General features: G+C 36.5%; 1 protein-coding gene across 7 annotated transcripts in view; it reads right to left on the bottom strand.

Annotated features, from left to right (window-relative positions):
* Positions 1–17,580, bottom strand: part of LOC106074356 (uncharacterized) — a 44,008-nt gene that overhangs the window by 3,771 nt on the left and 22,657 nt on the right. For all 7 annotated transcript variants that reach the window (XM_056035846.1, XM_056035893.1, XM_056035887.1 and 4 more), the window contains exons 3-9: positions 15,869–16,013; positions 15,199–15,312; positions 14,822–14,876; positions 14,194–14,314; positions 7,913–8,001; positions 7,053–7,244; positions 1,506–1,598 (exon numbers count right to left, since the gene is read on the bottom strand). In XM_056035846.1, coding sequence (XP_055891821.1) covers positions 1,506–1,598; positions 7,053–7,244; positions 7,913–8,001; positions 14,194–14,314; positions 14,822–14,876; positions 15,199–15,312; positions 15,869–16,013 — 809 coding nt within the window. The remainder of the gene's footprint in view (positions 1–1,505; positions 1,599–7,052; positions 7,245–7,912; positions 8,002–14,193; positions 14,315–14,821; positions 14,877–15,198; positions 15,313–15,868; positions 16,014–17,580) is intronic.

Raw genomic sequence — 17,580 nt, 5'->3', positions numbered from 1 at the left:
CAAAAACAGGGAACATGAAAAGCACCAAGATGCCTGTGTGTAGTCGCTGAATGAACTCTTTATGTTGTGTTTGTTGTATTTATGTGTATTTTTCTGTTGTGTTCTCTTTATATGAGAAAAAAGTCCTTGTAATCACAACAAATTTCCTTAAGGATCAATAAAGCAGTCTTAGTCTTAATCTAGAATCTAAACAATTTGAATGCCACAGTAGTCTAGTCAATAAATAAAAACTTTGAGCCTATTATAGTTAAAGACTATAAACACTGATGTGAGCTTGTGTCGACCTAGGTGTAGTGTGTTGACCTAGATACATTAGCCGTGTTTCATTCATCATTTCGTAGCTAAGTTGCTAAGAGGTCTAAATGCGCATAAGTAAATCTTAAAGGAAAAAGTAAATTGAAAATAAAGAACTTAAAATTAAACCGAATCGGTAACTGTAGGCTTAAATGCTTAAAAAAAAACATTGGAAAGTAAATTGTATTATGTAAGTAATTTATAAGTTTAATAATATGCCTTTATAATGCGCAAAACTATGAACTCTGACGTTCATTTCATTTGTATCACTACGCTGTATAATGGTGCCGCGAGCTACAGAAAAGTATGTCAAGACGTTTAAAGCTATTTACATTTAGAGCAAATGATTTTATGTAAAAAATGTTTAGTAAACTCAAATTTGAAGGTTAATTTTCATTAAATAATGAAATGAATAGATACTTATTTGTATGTTCATGTGTAAAATTACAAAATTATGTTTTCTTGAAAGAGAGCTAATTTAGATATAGAGATTTTCATCTCTGCGCATGCGTGACCTCTTCGTCTTGTCCAGGGGTTCTCAACCTGTAGGTCACGACCCCCTTGGGGTCGATTGACCACTTGCCAGGGGTCGCCTAAGACCATTGAAAATATGGATTGTTATTGTCTACTCTTAAATTGCTGTATGTGTATGGGGGGGGGGGGGGGGGTCGCGGCAGAGTGGGGGATTGTAAAAAGGGTCGCCGAGCTTAAAAGGTTGAGAACTGCTGGTCTTGTCTCATCATTTAGACACAGCATGTAAACATGGCCTAGATTTATAAGATACTATACTTTAATAGAGTTGGTAATCTTTCCTTTTTTAGGGTTTTAAGTTTGTTTTAGGGCTACAATACATACACTACGGTCTAAGTTGGTACCCAAGGAACATTTCTGCCAAGTTTTATCAAGACTGGTGAAAGGGTTTTGATTTCTATGCGGGGACATACATACGCCTTACTTTCTGCTTTATATATATTAGATATAAATATATTGGTGTGTTTTTATGTGTATATATATATATAGATATATATATTACTATCAATAAGTGATAATTTATAAGATTGGAATGACAGAAAAAAGAATTTAAAAAGTTATTCTTTTATTCTCTGATAAAGATGATTTACTTACTTAAGTACTGTTTCAAAACTAAAGCATTATTAACACTGAAATTACACACTGCTTTATATAACCTTTATGCTATTTTTGAAGCTTACTTTAAATCTGAAAACGTGGGAAACAGTTCACTTTCATAGTTAAATCTTTTTGCAAAAAAGGTGCGTATACATTGTACATCTCTGTCAAAATACCTTGAATAAACAGAGCAGAAAAAAGAAAATATGGATAACACATAAACATTTTTTCTTAAAGTTTAGTTAGTTAAACAGTAAACATCTTAACTTAAAAATATGTAGTTGTAGATAAATAAAGAATGTTTAAAACAATCAATACTAATTCTGAAGGATTTTAACAAAAAAGATTTCTCTGATTATGATTCATGTTACCGTATATAATAAAATTTAAAACCTTGTTTTTTGCATAGTGTTGATAATCATTGTTAATCAAGCAAAAGAAATATTAATGATCAAAACACTGTGAATGTAATTTTATTTATGAATGCAATATTGACTTTAATAATGTTTAAAAATATTCAGCCAATTTTGAGGTCTAGGTATAAAATAATTAATGTGACTTGCATAGCTCTTGTTTTCCTGCAAGTCCCCCCACCCCTTTTTTTTTTTTTTGAGCTGGCTGGGATTTGTAACGAATTAGAAATAGAGATAGTTTCGGTAAAAAGAAAAATGTATGATTTTCTGACTGTTGCTTCAGTTTCAGTGATTTTTTGGGGGTTTTTTTCCTTAGCTGTGTTGGACAATTTTCACAATGATCTTTCAATTTTATACTAAATACATCTGATAATGAAGATGAAATTGATATAGACACTAATCAGGAGAATTTAGCACTACATCAAGTCTGATTCTGAGAGTTATTACATTGGATCTAGATCTAGTCTCAACTAATCTACAACTTCTTGAACTGATATTTTGACCAGTTTTGTTGACCAAAGGAAATGTAGATTTTTGATGAAATATATTTAGTTGGGGGTGTACACAACCTTGGTGAGGACATTGGATAGATTTATTTTACCTTTTCATTTATGATGCCATGATCTAGATCAGGGGTGGGCAAATTACGACCCGCGGGCCACATGCGGCCCGCCGAAGTGTTTTATGTGGCCCGCCGACACCTATAGAAATCAGGTGTGCCCACAGTATATACATATAAAAATGCAAATATTAAAAATAATATCTATATAAATGTTTGAAACTGTCTCATTATAAAAGTAAACGAAGATTATGCTTATTGGCTATACATCAACACACTCAATTCAAGACACAATCTCTGAGTGTTGGATTGGCTTGGAACAAGACGGCAAGTGTAACAACTGATGTAGCTCGATCTTTGACTAAGACAATTTTTTTTTTTTATAAAAGATATCCCAACCATAAACTCTAAACAGGAAAGTTTGCACAAAGCTGCATAAAATTTCAATTTTATGGGTCATATTCTAATAGTAATCAAACTTAGTAGAGCTGGGTGTGTTAACCACGGGTAGTTCCGATTTATGGATCCGCTAGCGGCTAGCCTAGCACGGGCAAGGCGAATGAGGTTTAAAATCTTGAGGAAGAAATTGTTATGTTACTTGAAGGGCATTCACTGTGACTTTGTTACCAATATTTCTAATGAATAGTGGAACACAGATTTCATGTGTTTTATAATTGAAATTGCAATTGTTTGCTTACATATGAAATATAATGCATGGTAAATCTTTTCAAACAAGGCTTTCCCATTTCTACAAGCAAGCAAAAGAAAATAGTTTTTGTCATTTTCCTTTGCTGAAAGACGAAACTATTTTTAGTGAAATAATTAAAAGTACAACACTTATTAACATTCCTTAACTGTGCAATTTATAAAAGCAAATTTTAAGACGTCAAGAACCAGTCTTCAATACCATCAGCTCACCATTTATTGCAGAAGCTGATTCAGCTCCAGAGGACATACAGGGTTAGTAGCACTTTTCCATGACAAAATTTTAGGAGATTTTAGGAGGTTTTTTAAGGATGAAATGTATGATGTGTGTGTGTGTGTATTTCCTATTCGTTTGTGTGATACATAGTAAAACATACACAAAACTAAGCATTTATCAAATCAATTATTGTTATTTGATTTTTAAAATAATAAATATCTTGCCAATATGACACAGAAACAATGTTATCAGCTGTGATGTGTCCACAGAAAATGTAATGAAAGTTATCTTTTAATCAAGTAACAACTTGACTGTCATCCCAAAACCTCAAACAACCATTTTTTTTTCAAAGATTTATTTAAAAACATTACAAATGGTTGCTTTTCCATTTTTTTAAAATAAGAAACATTCTTAGAGATGCCTTCATAATGTGTATTCTTTGTGATGGAAATGTACATTATTAGTTCCTATGTGTATCTTATAGATACTAGAGTCATGGTGTGCATTTGAGGTAATGTTTTATTCTTTTATTAGCTAACTTAAATCCTTCTCATAAACAGAGCCAGTAATATATAGGGCAATATAGGTCTATTTGAATGTTTAGTTGACATTTGCTTACTAAAAAATGGCTTTTGGATTGGGGGGGGGGGGGATTAGATCTATTCACGTTTTTTTTTTCCTAGCACTAGCAGAATCTTTTTCAACCATATAGTTTCCCTGGCTTTTACGAGTGAAATAATTTTTACGTCACAGCTGCATGCGAAATATTTTCGTTAAATCTACAGTGGATCTAGACTATTGATCTAAGTCACTAAAATGCGCAGATTTTCTCAAGGCTGTGAGAGAATTATCTTCACTGAATTTACAGTAGATCTAGACTCTAGATCTAAGTCACTAAAATTCGCGGACTTTTCAGGGCTGTGAGAGAAATATCTTCACTATATATATTCTAGTGATTTAGCATAAATCTAGAGTCTAGATCAAAGTCAAGAAAAGTCGCGGACTTTTCACTGCTGTGTGAATATTATCTTCACTAAATTTACAGAAGATCTAGACTCTAATGCTAATTCGCTACAATTCGCGGACTTTAACTCTAAGTCACGGCTGTGTGAGAATTATCTTCACTAGATTCTAGTGATTTCGAGTAAATCTAGAGTCTAGATCTAAGTCACTAAATTTGCGGACTTTTCGCGGCAGTATGCGAATTATCTTCACAGGATGTACCGTAGATCTAGAGTCTAGATCTAAGTCACTAAATTTGCGGACTTTTCGCGGCAGTATGCGAATTATCTTCACAGGATGTACCGTAGATCTAGGGTCTAGATCTAAGTCACTAAATTTGCGGACTTTTCGCGGCAGTATGCGAATTATCTTCACAGGATGTACCGTAGATCTAGAGTCTTTTCACTTCTTTGTGCTAATTATCTCCACTAGATTCTAAGTGATTTAGCGTAAATCTAGAATCTAGCGTATTTCTAGAGTAATCTAGACATTAGATGTATCGAGATCAATAAATTGACTAAAATTCACTGATTTTTCATGTTAGGTGCGAATTATCTTCACTAGATCTAACTTAGATCTAAATCTAGATACTATTACTAGATACTACCTAGATCTAGAAGATTTACCGACTTTCCACGCGAAGTCACTCTTACACTTACAAGAAGAAGATTTTAGGTGAGGGAGGGCCCGGAGGGGTGAAGCCTACAAATTAGTCTGGTAATTGCTCTAATAATAGACAATAGTCACTACAGACTAGATCTAGCGGGTCTTTAGTGGTAACAATAAATGGAAACAAACATTTCTACGCTGACTTCAGAAAAATACTGCCAGGTGAAATGCTTGCTTGAGCCAAGGCCATCTTCAATCACGAGGTCGCGCTTCACACGTGGGTGAAAGGCGGTGTAGACGCGTCACTGGTCAGCTCATTAACACAGCCAGCCCGTAAGGTCATGCGATCTGAATGCCTAGTTACGCTGTTGTTGTTTTTCCCCCGCATTTTTAGCAAGAAATAACCAAATTATATTTTTTTTAAATATTGGGTGAAAATTTTAGGAGAGTGGACAAAATTTTAGGAGACTTTCGGCAATTTTTAGGAGAATTTTAGGATTTTAGGAGACTTTTCATTTTTTAGGAGATTTTAGGAGTTTTTAGGAGCGCTACGAACCCTGGACATAACTCCAAGCAAAGAGAAGCTCCAGTCATTACTACCACAGGAGTCTTATGGATGCCAGAAGCTGTATTTCCACACAAAAAAACTTTGCTGCTGTTCACACTATTTGGGTACACATACATGTTCTTCTTCGTTCTCATTTTACATGTTGGAGGGTTCAGATCAGTAATTCTACATCTGAGATGAACCGTGCAGTGGTTTCCGGATCAGGCAGTTCTCCGAATAGTCTTTGGTGAGTTTTTTTCGGGTCTCTTGATTTAGTATGTACCATTGAAGGGACATGGTCAGCATTCTCTGGTGATGCTCCACAAGGGCAGGTATCGCTCGTCCCGACATTCAACTTCCGGAACATATATTATTGTCTCATTCAGTGATCAAACATTTTTGTGGAAAGTAAATAAGTATAATCACTGGTCAATGTTGACTGACTGTAATTTGACAGCAGTCACAGGGGTAACAACTAGTAAGCTAGTTCCACAGTTCCAGAACATTATGCACGAGTGTAAAAAGTTAAATACTGCTTATTAAGTACAACATTTGTGGGGATACTGTGATATAAAAAGACATCGGTAATTTAAAAAAAAATCGTAAAATTGATTTCAAAATTGCTAACTCTTGTCGTAATTTTTTTACGCGGAGTTTGAAAAAAAAACGTGAATATAATACATTGAATATAATACACTGTAAATAGGAATTAAAAGAAATTCTACACAGTTAGCGAGCATATCTTTCTAAGAAATATACATATATGCGGCCCGCCATTCCCAAACTTTTTTTAATGCGGCCCTCGATACAAAAAGGTTGCCCACCCCTGATCTAGATAAAACTAATGGTAACAGACAGATTAGCAGCACCATATCAGGCAAATAAAGGCCTCAAGGACAACCAGTGAAAGCCAGTAAATGCTCAAGACATCAAAACATTTTATACATAAATATAATATTTGGTATATAGACTTACTAAGTTCCTACTAATAAACTCTACTGGTCATTGCATAAATGTTGGAGGGTACCAGCAATAACTGATGTGAAAAGGTGTGGGGGTTTGAGGGGGAAGGGTACTTTAGAAAAAAATCAGACTATTGAACAAATTTGGTCTTTATATATTGTAGTTTTGATTTTTATTGTGCAAATCCTATTGAAATTATTTCCATTTCTCTTTTTTTAAAAGTATTTTTTTGTTATTATCAGATGTTGTTTAATTTTTTTTGTACTAACACTCTATTTGCGTTTTGAACTTTCCCCCTTAGTTTAGTATTTTAAGCAATACTGCAAGGGTAAAGGCATAGTTGCTTCTGGGTTTATACACTGACCAAAGGTTGCCCCTGACAGAAAGTCTGATGTACTCATTACGTTACATGACTCAAACACAAATCAAATTCAAAGTTGCGAATAATCTACATTCCACAAACTATTGAAACATCATAAAATTTGTTTCAAAGAAGCATTTTGAAAGAAACTACAATTTTTTTCTTTTGGTTATATTTCAGCAACATCTACTGCAATAGTAATAATTGTTACAGAATTTATCTATAAAATAATATCTTGTACATCAGACACTTACATTTCTGCATTGCAATGAGATGTGGATATCATCTGTGGGAAATCAATCATTGTTATATGGTCTTTATCATCAACCATCAAATTAAACTCATTAAAGTCTCCATGAATAAGTCCATAGTTGCCAAGTTTAACCAAAAGCTCCATGCACTCATCATATACTGAACCAGGATCTGATAACTTATGTATCTGACACCTACAGAGATAATTAAAAAACAAAAGGGATAGGAAAATATAGACTAAATTAAAAACCCAGTTTGTTTTAATTTTTAAAAAACATGATAGATGTCCTCAACATATATAGGCCACACTCAAATTAAGTGCTTGCTTGATGTAGAAACTAGATCTCTACTTTGTTTTAGTGAATTTGTTAAAACAAATGTCTTAGACGATTACCACAAAAAAAAAAAAAAAATGTTTTAAAAAATTCATCTGTACAAAATAAATAAAATAAATAAGTTTAAAAAAAAAAAGGAATCAAATAAACTGTTTTGTTCAATTTATATATAAAAATATGGCGAAATATCAATTAAAAAAATATTTATTTTTTAAATTCATGTACAATCCTAATATGTTTTATTTGATAAATAATATGTTGTGTTTAAAACACAGAGAAATTGTACGCCAAACAAGCACTCGCACACATAGCAAGGTTGTGACTAAGCCCCACATGAGGTTAGCAGAACATGTTTTTCTATGCTAAAGAAACATTACAATAAAAATCATAGCAATCTATACACAATATGTTGATCTTCTTAAATGTATGTATATATTATATAATTACTTTCACTTGAATGAAAAATATATTTTTATCAATTAAAAAAATTGTTTTCTACAGCCAAAAAATATAAAAATAAAACGTACATTGGGTATCCATTTAAAAGTTCCATAACAACAGCATGTCGATTACTTTCAAATGGCTTTGGAACTGGAAAGCCTGTGTCATACAATGCCTTTTCAAATGAAGGAAAAAAACATCAAACATTATACTCTGTAAGCATCACTTAATATCATCAATCTAGTTTTAAATAATAAAATATGTCTATTTTTTTTCAAATTTAAATTAATTTAAAGTCTTTGTCGTTCTCATTTTTATGTTGCAGGGTTAGGGTTAGGGTTAGAGTAGACGAGTAGTCCTATATCTCCCATAACTGAGATTAACTACGCAGTGGTCTCCAGATAAGAAGGCTCTCTGTATAGTTTTTATTGTAAAGGTAGGTTTTGGGGCTAGTGTCTTGTTTGGGTATCTCAATAGAGTATGCAGTTTTGAAGGACATACTACTACTTTTAATTAAAGAAAGCATCATTTTTTCAGGCCTTAAAGACTTCCCTGGCATCAGTACGGCAATCTGGCTGTTTGGTATGTTTGGGTGAAATTAATTGTTTCTCTCCTAATTGACAATACCATTGTTGATTTGACCTCATTAAATTAAATTAATGTTTGATTGTATAAACTTTACTTTGTGTTATATAAAAAGAGCATGCATTTGATTTTGATTTTAGGCACATCGGCACAATTTAGGCCATGTTGTGCCTGCAGTCTCTCTCTCTCTAAACAACAAGGGCCAAATTCTATACAGTCATATCATTAAAATCAATGTCTATTCACAGTTAAAATAGTAAAGGTAGTAAAAATGTAATTATTTGGTAAAAATCTAATGTAAATAGTACATGTTCACAAATTCATAAATCAGATCTTCGTAGATAACCCCACTTCCCGGATAAAGCCCAGTATCATAACAGGGTCGACATTATCAAATAATGTTTTTAAGTTAGTTGCTCTAAAATATTTCTCCCTGACATCCTGGTATCTGGTGCAATCAACGAGGATATGTTCCACGGTGAGGCGAGAGTCACAGTACTCACAAAGTGGGGGCTCCTCTCTCTTCAGCACAAAAGAGTGCGTGATGTAGGTGTGGCCAATCCTAAGTCTGGACATGGTCGTGCTACCACGCCTTGTCAGACCGTTAGATGTGGGCCGCCACCTGACATCCGCCACAATCTGCCTGAGTTTATTGTGAGTCTCAGCCTCCCATCGGTTCTGCCCTCTCGATAGGTGGCAGAGGCAATACTTTGTCTCAGGTCCGAGCAGGGAATTTGGGTTCCTGACACCGCATGATTTAGGGCTCTCTTTGCTTCTCTGTCTGCGGCTTCATTTCCCTCAATGCCAACATGGGAGGGGACCCAGATGAAGGTGACATCCCTACGGTCTGGTCCAACAGCTTCAGGCTCTTGTGTACCAATGGGATGTCAGTCTTCATCCACCCCAAAGCTTGCAATGCAGATTTGCAGTCGGAGCAGATTATAAATTTCCTCCTTTCTGATGCTTGAACGGCCATAAGTGCAAGCGATATTGCATGCAATTCGGCCGTAAAGATGGAGCAGCCATCGGGGAGTCTACGGGAGATTGTTTTGTTCCGAAAGGAGCAGGCACACGCGACCTTTCCATCTATTTTGGATCCGTCTGTGTAGATGGTGCCACAATCTCCGTAGCTCTCCTGCAGTTCCCTAAAGTGGACTTGTAGTATGCTTGGGTCTGTATTTTCATTTTTGAAATTAAGGAGGGATAAGTTTAATTTGGGTTTATTCATTAGCCAAGGAGTATTCTGAGGGGTTTCTATTTTAGAGATTTGGTCAATGGGTGGGGTTAAATTTTGGATGGGTTCTGTCATTCGAAGGCCCAACGGCTGTATGACGTTAGGCCTTCGATTGTATAATTCTACCTCTGTGGGGTTAAATATGGAGTCGAAAGCAGGGTTCGTGGGGTTGGATTTTAGCTTGACTATATACAGCATTGCAAGTTTTTTCATTCTTATATCCATGGGGAGTTCTCTGGCCTCCACATGGAGACTTGGGATAGGTGATGTACGAAACGCGCCGAGACAGAGACGCAAGGCAGCATTTTGTATTGGTTCCAGTATTTTTAGGTACGACTTCCTTGCTGCTCCATATATTATGGATCCATAGTCTAGCTTGGATCGAATTAGACTCTGATATAGCAGCAGCAAGGTATCTCTGTCAGCTCCCCAGTCCGTATGGCTGAGTACTCTAAGTATGTTTAATGACTTTTGGCATTTCTTCTTTAATGTGGGGGAGAAAATTAAATTTGGAATCTAAGGTGAGGCCTAAAAATTTTGTAGTTTTCACGACAGGGATCTTCTTTTTGTGTATACATAGTTCAGGGTCTGGGTGGAGTCCCCTTAAATTACAAAAATGCATACTAACTGTTTTGGAGTCCGAAAGTTTAAAACCATTATCGTTTGCCCAACCCTGAATTTTGTTTAAACATAACTGTAATTTTCTTTCTAAGGTGTTCATATTTTTCCCATAAGTAAAAATGACAAAGTAATCAACATTCAAAGAGTACTCTATGCCAGGGGACAGAGCATTTATGATGCTATTTATTTTAATGTTGAACAGGGTGACTGACAGAATGCTGCCCTGGGGTACACCCATTTCCTGGTCATGAGTGTCAGAAGCGGAGTTGCCCACTCGAACCTGAAATTTTCTGTCTTTCAGGAATTCCCCCACAAAACAGGGGAGGTGTCCCTTAAGCCCCATAAGCTCCAGGTCACGTAGAATGCCATGTTTCCAGGTTGTGTCATAGGCCTTTTCTATATCAAAGAATACAGCTACTAGATGTTCTCTTCTGAGTAATGCATTTCTAATATAAGCTTCCAGCCTTACCAGGTGGTCAGTTGTTGTCCGCCCCTGCCGGAATCCACACTGGTAGTTGGAGATCACTTTATTCCTCTCCAGGTACCAGACCAGCCTTCTGTTAATCATTCTTTCCATGGTTTTGCAGATGCAGCTTGTTAGTGCTATTGGTCGATAGTTAGCTGGGTCAGAGCCGTCTCTTCCAGTTTAGGTATCAGTATAACTGTGGCTTTCCTCCAGCTGTTTGGGAAAGCGCCTGTTTGCCACACACAGTTATAGACCCCTAGCAGGACTGCCAATGAGAGTTCGGGAAGGTACTTTAGGAACTGGTAATGGATTTCATCTTCTCCAGGCGCTGTGTCATGTGACTTGTCCAGCGATTCCCTCAGTTCCTCAAGTGACAACGGTTTGTTGTAGTCTTCATTGTTCTCTGACCTGAAATCAGTGGGGTGTCTTTCCTCCCTGGTTTTGACTTTTTGGAACTCTGGCGTGTAGTGTGCAGTGGATGACTTTTCTGCTATTGAGGATGCAAGGCAGTCAGCTATTTCTCTGGGGGACGTGACAGTTCGTCCTTGGTTTTTCAGATGCCCTATTGCATTTGATTCTTTCCCTTTGATTCGCCTTACTGCCTTCCAAACCGCTCTAGCAGAAGTTTTGGCATCCAGACTGCCGACAAAACTTCTCCAGGAATTCCTTTTGGCTGACCGTATGGTTTGTCTAGCCTTTGCTCTAGCTATCCTGAATAGCTTTAGGTTTTCCTGGGAAGGATTCTTTATAAATGCAGCCAGTCATTTTTTCCTATCGCCAATAGCACTTTTGCAAGCTGTATCAAACCATGGTTTGCTAGGCTGTTTAGGATTTGCGGAGGTTAGGGGGACAACTTTCCTGGCTATACTAAGTAGCTTGCTAGCAAAGGTATCAGCTGGGTTCTGTTCATCGAGGATATTTTCTGTGATATCCTCTGAGCATCTTTTTTGGAATTGTTCCCAATCGGCCTTATTCAGTTTCCACAGCTGAGGTCATCCCAATGAGGGAGATTGTTAGTAATGATGATTGGGAAGTGATCACTTCTCCGTAGATCATTGCTAACTGACCAGAAGTCCAGAAGTCCAGGGACGCATACGGTGAGGTCAATGCATGTGAGAGATCCAGTTCCTGGGTGCAAGTAGGTCGGTGATGCATCATTAAGTATGCATTAATCATGTTGGAGGAAGATATCCTCCAGCATACGACCTCTTGTGTCGGTATTGTTGGATCTCCACATGGTGTTATGAGCATTGAAATCCCCAAGGATTATATAAGGCCGGGGGAGTTGTTTTAATAGGTCTTCCATGTCTGTTTGGTTTAATGGAGTGCCTGGTGGTAGATACAGGCTGCAGCAAGTGATAACCTTGTGAAGGGTTATCCTAGCTGCTACGGCCTGTAGTGTGGTCTGTAGTTCTACCCTCTCATGGGGGATGCTATCCTTCACAAGGATACAGACTCCACCTGATGCTCTCTCTGCATCCTCAACATTCTTGCTGTAAGCACTGTAGCTTTGGAAGCTGATGCTATCTTTCAGAAATGTTTCCTGTAAGCAGACAGCTACAGGAGTCTCAGAGTTCATCAGTAGCTGCATTTCCTCATAATTGGCCTTGAGGCCTCTACAATTCCCCTGTACAATTCTGGAATCCATGGCTTATTCTAGAGGACCTACTTGGAGCTATTTGGCCTTGGGAGGCCCCCGGAGGGGTTTCCCTTTATTCCAGTGACCTTGGTATTTTTATTCTTGGGTTTGGATGGAGAGGAGGACAACCCCCTTTTGGGGGAAGTCTTTCTCTCTGGAGAGGGGAGATCCCTCTGGTTAGAGCGGAGGTTATTTCCTCCTCTCTCACCTCGGGCATCCCCTCCGCTTTGATTTCTCCCCTTAGGGAGTTGGTCAACCTCTAATTCGGTAGAGGTTGGGGTGTCTGGCTGGGTTCTCTGAGGAGAACCTGTGTCAGACATGATGTCTCCGGGTTCTCCCGGAGTATTGGTTTTGACATGCTGCTCAGTCTCCATGCTCTCATCAGAGAGCACAGAGAACCTGTTCTTTAGCATGACAACAGGGCTTTCTTGTTTCTTCAGAGGTGTGTTCTTTGGGGGTGTTTTCTTCTGAGTTGGAGGGGAGGAGGGGGTGGTGGGGTCAATGTGTCCGTCTGTGTGGCTATGGATCTTCCTATCTTAGCAACAGCCTGGGCGTAGGTCTTTGTCAAGCCGAATTGGCCCTTGGGTAGGGCCAATACAGCCGATTTCGCCTGGCTGAAGGTACATCCATTTCTTGCCTTGTACTCCTGCACGGCAACCTCCTGTTTCCACACAGGGCAGTCCTTGGAGTAGGCTGAGTGGCCAGCGTGACAGTTTGGGCATTGGAACTGGGCTGTGAAGCCCTTGTCCTCATGACCCTCTCCAGCACATCTGGCACACACAGTGTTCCTCTCCTCTTGCAGACTGCCGCGCCGTGTCCATAACCCTGGCACTTGAAGCACCTCATGGGGTTAGGTATGTAGGGCCTCACTGGAACTCGTAGGTATCCTGCCTTCACATACTCTGGCGGTGTCCTAGTTCCGAATGTGAGGATAATAGTGGCGGTTTTGACCTCCTCACCATCCCTGCGCCTGGTAATGCGCCGGGCATGGGTGACTCCTTCAATGCCCTCCACTATTTCCTTCTCGGAACATTCCAGTAGGTCCCTAGAGCTGATTACACCTCTGCTGGTGTTCAGACTCTTGTGTGGCATGATTTCACAGTCTTCTGCATCTTAAAAGCCCATCAGAGTGTGTCTTGCCATCTACTTCTACAAGAAGTTCCATTGATTTGTGTAGCTTAGACACACTCTTGGGCTCTCCCACTACTGACTTGAAGGTTGAAGACCTATGCCGGTAGCTCGGCATGACCAGCCGGTTGACCCAGAGCGGGCCATCTGGGCCTCAGGTCTAGGGGAACTTGGAGCCAAAGTATTGTGTTGCGGTGGTTTATCCTCAGATAGCCACCTACTCAAACACCAGGATCTCTTAATCCCCCCTTACCCGTCGCAGTCCACGGCAAACAAACTGGTCTAGGACGTAGTGAGTTTTTAAAGATAAGGAGACAGAGTGATGATCAAAGCAGACAGAGAAAAAGAGGAGGCAGACACAATGATAGAAAAGAAGTAGGGCACTTTTGAGCTCCAAAAGTGCTAAGGAAAGAGGAGCGCAGTTTAACGTCATGTCTCGGGACAAAAAGAGCATGCATTCCCCTTTAATTCTATACCAAGTAAAACACTTTCTGATAACAAATGAAAAAGTTACTTAAGCTTACTCATAACAGGGTAAAAAAATATGAATGAGCAAAATGAAGAATTCTGTTGGAATGTGGAAAAAAAATTACGGAGAGAAAGAGTTAAAGAAAAGTATGCTCTGAATGTAAAATGATATGAAAATATAGGTAACTTTATACAACAGGAAGGAAAGTGTTTTTGTCCAAGTTACCTTCATATAAGCAAACTCCTTTGTTGCTGCTAGTCTTCCAAGGTATAACCAAGATGCAGATTTGCGATACTTCATATAGTCACGTTTATTTTTTATTTGCCTAAAGCATGTGCGTCCTAGTCTTGTAGATAAACAAGAAAAACATTAAAAAATAAATTTTTTTTAAAAGACAATACCTCTATTATACAACTTAAAATAAAATTTAAAAAATATTTAACAAATTTTTTTTTTTGCTCAAGCCAGGTAATGAAGAGTCAGCTTGAGGCTAGATGTACCAATAACGCTACCCAATGGGCCATAAGATATTGTATGAATTGCCTAATTATTTTTAGCTACTTTCATTATACAGACATCTAGAACTAGATATAGATTTCTGATTTATATTTTACTTTGAAAGTTATAATGGTCAAACTTAGTTTACCCCGTGTGGGCAATGAACTACTAACTGTTTTCTCAGCTACATACATAAACTGTTAAGTTTCTAAAAAAATTCTTGAGATCCGCTTCTAGGTTTCACCTAACCAGGTATTGTAAAAACAGACCCTTTTGTTACCAAGAATAGAATAAACTTTTCAAGTATTCCTTATTTATTTATTAATACACAACTAATTGCTCAAGCAATAATTACCTGTGAAGTTTTAATGCATACTGTTTCTCTTCATCATCTGCAACTATGTAAACATCTGCAGAAGGATTGGTTTTTGTAAGAAAAGTGTGTTTTTTTTTAAAAGCTCAAATCGTTGTACAACAAATATTAATAAAACCACAAAGTTAATTTGTATTTAAATAGGTAAAAAAATTAACCAAAAATTGAAATTAAACAAAAGGAAAAGTTGAATAACTTTTATTATTTCAAAATACACAAATTTAATTTAAATTATCTGATTATCAGAGTAATTACAACTTACTCTGAAAGAACTTAAATACGTAGATAATATATCTATAGATATATATATATATATATCTCAAAGTGAAATGCATATAATCATGTTAATTGCTGCATACCTGATTCTTTACCCACACCAATTTGATTGCCAACTGAGGATATCACATTTTTGTCTGTCAAAACTTTGAGAGCCAGAAAGTCATAACCAGCATTTGTTAAACGGTAACCACTATCTACAAAACAATTATTACAAAATATACATAATTAACATGTATTTTTACTAATGAAATCAATGCAAATAGAGACTATAAAAAAAATTGTTTAATTTTAAAAATCTGAAATCAACTTATCATAAATGCTAATATTAATTTTTTTTACTACTTGTGTTGAACTTTTGCTTCATCATATCAAACACTCTCGCACTGTCTTAATATTTAAGAACTCTTATAGTTGTGATCACCCTTACCATTATCTTCCAGTCATTAGCAAAAAAAACAACAACAGGTTTTAAATAAGGAATATATTTATTATGAACTTTTTACTCCTTCAATCAGAGAAAAAAAAAAAAAAGACTTTAAAAGATTACTTATAAAAAAAAATTATGAAATAACTAAAAATTTAAGTTAATGTTAACTTTTCTTACTATTTGTTTTAAACTTTTACTCCATCCTAGCAAACACTGTCACACTATCCTTCAATTTTGGTGAAAATCTAATCACCCATTCCAATATCTTCTATTCATTCACAAAAAAAAAAGTTTGTTATCTGAGAATAGATTTATATACAAACATCTTTTGTTGCCTTGCTCATAAGCAACTAGTCCATGCTTGTGAAGCTCTCTTAGTTTTTTATGGCTTCCACCAGTTGGAAGATGAGCAATAGCTGCAACTAATGCTGGAGGAACAAGCTCATGGTTTTTCATTCCCATCTCAACCTGACAAATACACATTTTATTAAAAACATAGATAATTATTATTTTAACAATATACCCTATCCATATTTATAAACAGCAGATATTTACATCTTTATAAAGATCTACATTTAAGAGAAACAAAAGATAATTAACATATTTATATATAATCACTTTTTATATCTTTATCCGTGTGTATAAATATATATATATATATATATATAAAATAAAAAAGTACTTATTCATGGTAAACCAGTTACACAGACTAAAAACTAAAAATCTAGGTGTTTTTAATAAAAAAATTATTATCATGCAATCCCCAAATTGATAAAATTATTAAAAAATGAAACAAAGCATTAGGGTTTATTTAAAGAAATGTTTACAAATCAAACAAGAACAGAAAACTAAAATTTATGTATCTGTAACCCCTCAACTCAGAATACATTAAGAAACTAGAACAAATACAAAACAGAGCAGTGAGATTTATATTTGATTAAAATTAGAGTAACACAATTAGTAAAATCACTTAATTTAGAGACCCTTCAGGACAGGAGACAAAAAAGTAAAGTACCCGGTAGCAATAATGCATAAAACACAGAATCATAATTTACAAATACAAAAACAAACCTAATGCAATACTCAGAAAGACTCAAAGGTAAAGGCACATTTCTTATTCCATATGCTAGGACAAATTTACACAAGTGCTCATTCTTCCTTAGTGCTTTAGACATAGAATTGGTTGCTAAATCAGCCAGGAAAACCAACAACTTGGCAGATCTTTTATATTGTTACGTTCTCTCCTAATCAGGCCTTCTGTAAACATTGCCCAACAACACAACATATCTTAAAGTAACAAGGTGGTGGTTTATTTACAATTACATCAACAACAGCCAATAAACACAATTGGCTACACTAACTTCAAATGCTTTGCTACACAACAGAACTGCCTAACTAATCACTACAAGTCTCTCTAGCTCGTACAGCTGCATTTTCGAGGACTCACTTCGTAGCACACAGTCCTTACTGCTTGCTGTCCTGGACTCTACTGACTACTTTCTAATACACTGTCGCTCGTCTGTAAAGGCTTTTTGGTCACATGACCATAACATTGGTCATATTGCGTGCATTAGCAGTAATGTCCCTTGTTCAACAGCCCTTGACCTGTGTGATTGGCCTAAATCATGTGTGTCAGTAGGCCTCACACACATTAACCCTTTCAGTCCGCCACTAGGGTTATAACAATATATATATCTTTTTATAAGTAATGTACATTATAAATTAATATTATAAAGCATTATTCTAAGAAACCCTATATTCAATACTTAAATTGTTGATTGGGGCAACACAAAGTTAACATCTTCAAGTGCTTCTTTATTAAGTCTGTCTCTGTCTACGTGTAAACAGTGTACTACCAAGATTCATCTATTTTGCAAGGTACCTAGATGTTACGTTTAGGGGTGCACAGGATAGTACTTTTTGATATCTGGATGAATCCGGATTTGGCCGGAGGCTTAAGTAGCCAATAGTGTATTTTTATCTAAATCAAAATTTATTAGTTACTGGACTATGAAATATAGTTATATACTCGGGT

Source organism: Biomphalaria glabrata, chromosome 1 (genome assembly GCF_947242115.1).
Source record: "Biomphalaria glabrata chromosome 1, xgBioGlab47.1, whole genome shotgun sequence".
Taxonomy (NCBI): Eukaryota; Metazoa; Mollusca; class Gastropoda; family Planorbidae; genus Biomphalaria; species Biomphalaria glabrata.
The sequence above is the reverse complement of the archived record's forward strand: the minus strand, read 5'-3'. Positions and strand labels throughout refer to the sequence as shown.